The sequence below is a fragment of the Lathyrus oleraceus genome, chromosome 4 (genome assembly GCF_024323335.1).
Source record: "Lathyrus oleraceus cultivar Zhongwan6 chromosome 4, CAAS_Psat_ZW6_1.0, whole genome shotgun sequence".
NCBI lineage: Eukaryota > Viridiplantae > Streptophyta > Magnoliopsida > Fabales > Fabaceae > Lathyrus > Lathyrus oleraceus.
The window spans coordinates 414,239,756-414,246,632 of NC_066582.1; the positions used below are offsets into that span (position 1 = coordinate 414,239,756).

General features: G+C 31.6%; 1 protein-coding gene across 1 annotated transcript; it reads right to left on the reverse strand.

The window, feature by feature from the left end:
- Positions 1-2,817: 2,817 nt before the first annotated feature.
- LOC127075772 (transcription factor bHLH130) lies at positions 2,818-4,743 on the reverse strand. Its single transcript, XM_051017242.1, has 5 exons — positions 3,972-4,743; positions 3,605-3,775; positions 3,441-3,506; positions 3,203-3,271; positions 2,818-3,069 (listed from the first exon to the last, which is right to left on the reverse strand). Exons 1-5 carry the CDS (start codon positions 4,605-4,607, stop codon positions 3,025-3,027), a joined length of 987 nt encoding a protein of 328 aa, XP_050873199.1. The 5' UTR covers positions 4,608-4,743; the 3' UTR covers positions 2,818-3,024.
- Positions 4,744-6,877: the final 2,134 nt, after the last annotated feature.

A 6,877-nucleotide genomic window follows, 5' to 3' on the forward strand; every position in this document is an offset into this window, starting at 1 on the left:
CTGACCTAAGCCTGTCTATGCTACGACGTAGACCCCTGTTAGTTGACCTGACTTATTCTCACTCTTAAGAACAACACACAATCTTGAAAGATTTTCTAACTAACAAAGAAATCTTAAATATTTTTCTGTCTTGCAATCTATCTAAGAGAATAATGTTTATGAGTTTGAGAGGCAATAAATGTGTTAGGTTAGGGGAAAACTTAATGAACAAATACTTTTATAGAAAAAATGAATAATATTTCCCTTCAATTGTTAGGATAATCGAAAGAATAGAATAAAATAAAAAATAAATTAAACATAAACTGCAGTTACTATGATTCAAAACATGTACTTTAGTTACTTTATCCCTCGGTTTTGTATTACTTTGAGGGAATAAATTTGTATTTTTTTTAATAAAGAAAATGTGGCGCGCTTAGAATTACATTAATTATTTGTTAGGTGAGATGATAGTGTTATTATATATTATGTTATTTGTAATAGTGATGGTTCAATAGACATGACTGAATGAAAAGATACATAAGACATGATCCATTATCCAATATCATTGTCAAGATATTGGTCTCATAATACCATTTCGAAAAAGAACACAATAAGCAAGTCATGCTTAATTTGATTATAGCCCATGGAGAAAGGGTAGACAGTCCTTTTGAGGTTATGGATTCTAGTACTATTTAGTTACTTTTTATAGTTCTATTGTTATATTTTAAAAAAAATCATCAATGGGACTTGAACTCGTGACAAAAGAATAATTTTTTTATAGCCTTATTCTACTGCACCATAACATGTATTTTATAAAATATTTTATAATTTCTTAAAAGAATATATTAATACCCTTAAGAAAACTATTCAAGCTTTGTTACCTAATGTTTATATTGTTTATAATGTTTAAATAGATATAGTCAATGTTTGGTTTGGATTTTAAAATATCAAAAATTAATTTTAGAAGTGTTGAATTGATAATGGAGTGATTTTGAGATATTTGATTCTTCTAAAGTAGAATTAATTTATGTCTTCAGAATTGACTTTATTTGATGCTAGAATTGATAGATTCTGAATTTAAACGTGATTTTTACACTAAAATTTGTTATTCAATTCATTTTTACATAAATGTATCCAAACATAAATCATTTTTGCTAAACTCAATTTTGTTAAAATCAATTTTATCAAAACCAATTTTATCCACTGTCAATCCAAATATAATATATGTTTAGTTTGATTTTTAGATGAGGCAAAAACAATTTTAGAGGTGTGTAATTCATTTTATAATGATTTATAGATGTTTGGTTCTTCTAAAGTAGAATTGATTCCATCTAAAGGGATAATTTGTACCTTTTGACTTTAAACTTGATTTTTACATCAAACTTATTGTTCATCTCAATTTTGCTTAAATTTTTTCAAACATAAATTACTTTACATTTAACTCACTTTTAATTATAATCAATTTTACATAGTCAATTCACTCAATCAATTTTTTTCACTTTAAACTTCTTAGGAAGAGAGCTACCAAGACACTTTGTAACATACTATATTCTTTTAATCAGCGATGCTATTATTACAACCTTTTTTACATCAAATATTTACACCGTATATACTGTTCACCGTACGGTGAACAATGTATTCTTAAAATAAAATAATATATTTATGAACAATACGTGAACAATACATGAACAATACGTGTGAACTGTGTCTATGAACAATGCACGTGAACAATGACTTAAAGTAGTGAAAAAAGTTGGTTAATTAAATGTAAAAATTTGGTTAATGAAGTGACGAAGTTGATTAATAAACGTCAAGATATTAAAAATAATTTTTAATGATAAACTAAAATTAATTAATGAAAAGTAAAAAGTTGATTAATGAAGCTATGAAATTGGTTAATAAACGTTTAAATATTAAAAATAATTTTGAATAATCACCAAAGTTGGTTAATACAAATTATAAAATTGATTAATAAACGTTCAGATAATAAATATATTTTTAAAAATATTTTTTAAAATAATATATTTTTATAATATTTTAATGTTCATTATATTGGTGAACAGTAAAATACGGTGTAGGTGTACAATGTAATACAATGAGCTCAATAAAATTGTGTGGGAGTAAAACGTATATAAATTACAACCAATATTAATTAATGTTGAAAAATATGTTTATGGGTGTTCAAAACTAGACCGGTTCAATAGAAAACCACAAACTTAACCAAACTGAAACCATTTAAAATTGCATTTGGTTCGAATGTGTTTGAGTTATTTTTTAACAAAACGTCTAATTCGATTCGATTTGCGGTTTGTATTTTGTAAATCGAACCAAACTGAATCGAATTGCATTTTGTTACAACCCAAACTTTACTTAACCCATATCGAATCCAAATTCAAATTTATTATGCCTTAGTCTTACGATTACAAACGATTTTCTCTTCCTTAAACTTAGGGTTTCAGTTTCAGTCTTCTCAAATCTTTTCTAGTAGTATCACATTCTTTGCCAAATACATCTCACCTCTTCTTATCTAATCTCTCCTCGCTTATATTCTTTGTGTTTAAGTATAAATGACTAAACACAAAATTATGCTGTCCTCTATATGTTTATGTATGACTCAATAATTTTAAAAAAAAAAATCGAACCAACCGAGTCGAATAAAACCGTATTGATTTGGTTTGATTTTATTTTTAAAAGTCAACTTAACGAAACTAAACCGCTTGCTTTTTTCTCATACAATTTATATGATTTTTAGTATCAAACTCGTACAAAGTGCGCTGCAAACACCCGTGTTATAGACTCTTTTGCCAAGAAAAGAAAGGAAAAGAAGTAGAGAGAATATGAAAAAACAAAACTGAAGATATTTAGCAAAATCTAAAATTTTAAAAACAAAACTGAAGATATTTAGCCGGACCTAAAATTTACCAAATTATAATACTCACACTTGCCATTATTTAGGCAAAACAAAATTATAAATTAAAAACAAATGCTTCCTTCCTTTTGTTATCTACAAGAATCAAAATCAGGCATAAGATCTGAACATTTCTTCTAATTACTTGTACAACTGCATTTTGCCTTAGTTTCTGATAATATCTGCATATGAAAAATAAAAATACACGATAAGACAGTTTAGATTTATTGTAGCACTATGTTCTGTTTATCATAATTAACATTTAACATCTACAAATTGAAAAAATATAAAAATGTTTTGTATTAGTCTAGTTACCTTAAGTTGTTTCCTAAGGTCTTTAATGTAGTTAACTGCTACATCCAACATATCTGCTGTGCTGCTTTGCTGCCAACACAGAATTACAAGAAAGAAATAAGTCATCAAATTGCATATCAAACTTCATTGTCACCGGTTCAACTGGACGGTCTTTGACGACGTGCAAGACAGACTACCGCACAAAATCCTCCAAAAATTTAATAAAACGGTTCTGAATCTAATATAAAAGTTATATTACCTTATCTGAATTTGGGAAAAGGTCTTGCAATTTCTTGATTCTTGCACTAATTCTTATTCTTCTTTCCTGCAATATGCACATCAATATAACAAATGAAGAAGCTCATTAAATTGAGACAAATGTGTTTATATGACTTGTGATTATTAACAAGGTTAGAATTTTACCCTCTCTGCAATGCTTCTTGGATGAGTGGCAAAGCCTCTTTTGGCGCGAATTTTGCATGGAACAGATCCTTGAATGTGAAAAAACTTGTCCATACTAGTCATCTTTGTAGAAGAGCTTGGCAGACTCAAATGGTGGCTCAGACCAAGTTTTTGGTATCCAAAGTCTAATTCCTAGTAACATAAATTTTCCTTATCAACAATGAATCGGACTTTGACGCCAACCGAACACACCAATATATAGATACTAAATTTATACAATAAAAGTAATTATACGTAATCATAAATGTCGGTGTTTGTGTTATAATACGACACTAACACATGTTGAACATACATTTAATAAAAAATCACACAGTTTTGTTTTATGTACCTGAGTTTCCAAAGCATTTGAAGTGGAAAACATGATTTCACCATTGATAGTGGATGTTTTTTGGGCCTTGAGCGTAGAACTATCCCAACAGTCAGTAGTGAAGCTAGGCATGTAACTTTTTCCAATGTTTCTACTTGTAATACAATTTGGTCGAAGAGCTTCATGTTCATCATTTTCAATAATTTGTGTAGATGAGAAATTCATAGAAGCATTATGAAGTGGATAGTTGGAGAAAAACTCAGCAGGGGAACTCTTGTGCCTAATGAGATTGGAGCAATTCTTAGTAGAAGAATCAATGTTAGTTTCGGAGATATAATTCTCCGAATCGAAAGAACTCACAGCACTAAATGAAGCATCAAAGTCATTAGGCAATCCTTGATTCTGCTGAGTTTGGCAAATCATCGGATTTAAAGATGATGCATAAGAAGAGTAACCATTGTAGTGTGATGAAAAGGGTTCATTTTCTTCTTGTTTCACTGCCAAATGATGAGAGTTGGTAAACATTGTTTCCATCTCTGAACTTGTGGAGGGAGAATAATATTGCTGATTATCATTTCTGAAAGTTTCTTGATTGAAGAAACCAAGGCTTGACTCAAATTCAGAATAGTTTTGAGCATGAGTATACACAATACTCATCTTATATCTTCACAAAGAAAGGTTTCAAAAATGTATGAACAGAATTAAGAAGAAGAGAAAAAAATTGTGAAGAAGAAAGTTGAATATTTTGTTTTGCTTTTGAGATGAATTTATAGAGTGTGTTGTTAAATAATTACCCTTATGTTTCATCATTATTAACGAGAATGCCTTAAAGACCAAAAGTGGTCTATGGTCCATGGTTCTCTTTGATTTCTTGCCTTATTCAACTGTGGAAAACACGTGTATAACCGTGTGCACGTGCAATAGACTATAATTTTATCCAAATTGACTGCGGCGAGGACTTGCTCAAAAATATCTAACTCTTGCTAACTTCATTAATTTCATTCATAATAAAAGTCTCAATATAGGAAGAATCTTAATAATTTATTTTTGGTAACCATAGAATTACTCAAATACAGTCATTTAGTTTAAGCTCAAGAAAACTAATGTGTGAGGGTCATGGTACTCAAGCACAAGATCTTAATTAGAATCAGACGGTATGTGAAAGATTGTAAAATTAGGATCGTAGTACGTCACTTAAGATCTTATAAATAAGTAGTTAAAAAACCAACTTTGAGCGTTGGTCCAAAATCGACTCGAAAAACCAAAAAGTTCACAATAACAAATTGTTAGACTATGGCACGAATCTAGAAGGGGGGTTGAATAGATCCCAATTAAAAACTTGAGTCGGCGCTGCCAATTTGAAGGAAAATTGGTTTTGAAAATTTGATTTAAGTGCAGAAGCAGCCGAGAAAAATTTTAGTCTAAAACGAACCGTTATTGGAAAACCGGATATGCGTTAAGCTAATGGATTAGAGATAAAATGAAATACAAATCACTACACTATTTGCACACTCAATTGATATTTTTCACTAACTAGTAAGCCTAGTTCCAATGATCCAAAATACCAAATTAAACTGAGTGCAAACTTAAGACAACTTTGGCTTATGCAAATTCACAAACACTTGGTGTGCATACACTCCAAGAGATATTTGAGTTGAGTTAGTAATTCAAATTTATCTAGTACAATATACTATTGTACTTTGTATTCAAACAGCAGTTTTAATCTCTTACTCAACTTATATCAACGTTTGGTAAACTTGCTTAAACTAAAATCACTTAATTTTTAAGCTGAAAAGCACTTATGCAGAAAATTAAAGAAGACAGAGATTTGATGAGGCAGTTCCCCCGCCGTCCTCGCTTCGGGGTACGTCTGCCCTCAATTCTAAAAATAGAATTGAGATGATTAATTAGATATCACCTGTGAAATTTAATCGTTTATACAAGGATTGCAAAGCATGTAAACAACAGAACTTCCAATGTGTTGAATGATGCTTCCTATCCTTGCTCCTTTATTCAAGATGAATCAAGACCTTCGATCGTTGATGCTAGACCTCCGATTCCAGCCCCTTTGTTGAAGAATCTTCCATTCTTCAAACCCTCGGCCCGACTGATCTCAAACACAACGAGTCGAACCCGAATCCTTCACTTCAATGTCACCAAATCCGCTACTAGACTGATGAAGACTTCCTCTTCTCAATCACCTTCGCTCGGCTGAATATTGATGAAGCGATTCGTGCAAAAACCCCCAAACACAAACCCGTATTGGAGGACAAAACCCTAACGGTTTTATTCAAGAAAGAACCTGCCACAAGCTTCAACCCGAACTGGATTCTTCGATCACAGCTTCGAACCTTATCACCTTTACTCGATCACGAACCACATCAAAAGTAATTGTTTGCAGATGATGAGTTGTGAAATGTTGAAGATGAAGATGATGAGTCTTGGACACCTTTTTCACTCTTTCTTGTTTCCTTGAACACTTGAACTCAAATTAGCAAATGTTGGTTAATAAAAGTGTTTTAACTTCTATATATAGTAACTGACAAAACCAATTAAAAATAACAGAATTTCAAACAGTGGAAATAACTCAGAAAACTGAGTTTACGCACGAGCGGTCGACCATAGGTCGGCGTGCGCTGAGCCGTGAGTGATGCGCCGACCCCTATGGTCGACCCATGGTTCCATGTGCTGACCCAGGATAGCATCATTATGCTATGCGCTGACTTCTGGTCGACTCAAGGGATTTTTGCGCTAACCCGTGAGTTATGCGCCGACCCTTATGGTCGATGCAAAGAAGCATGCGCTGACCAATCTCAGTTCTGCTGAGCTTTGCGCTGACCCCTATGGTCGACTCAAGGCTTTCAAATCTGCATAAAACTGTGTTTTGTGATTTTCATGCATTTCGTCATGATCACACTTTGTCCACA

Bases quoted from the DNA above. Each gene is read 5' to 3' on its own strand.
- LOC127075772 (XM_051017242.1), bottom strand. From the start codon at position 4,607: ATGAGTATTGTGTATACTCATGCTCAAAACTATTCTGAATTTGAGTCA. The intron at 3,776-3,971 runs GTACATAAAACA...TTATGTTACTAG, and splicing joins CAAATGCTTTGGAAACTCAG to GAATTAGACTTTGGATACCA. The intron at 3,507-3,604 runs GTAAAATTCTAA...TGCATATTGCAG, and splicing joins CAAGAAGCATTGCAGAGAGG to GAAAGAAGAATAAGAATTAG.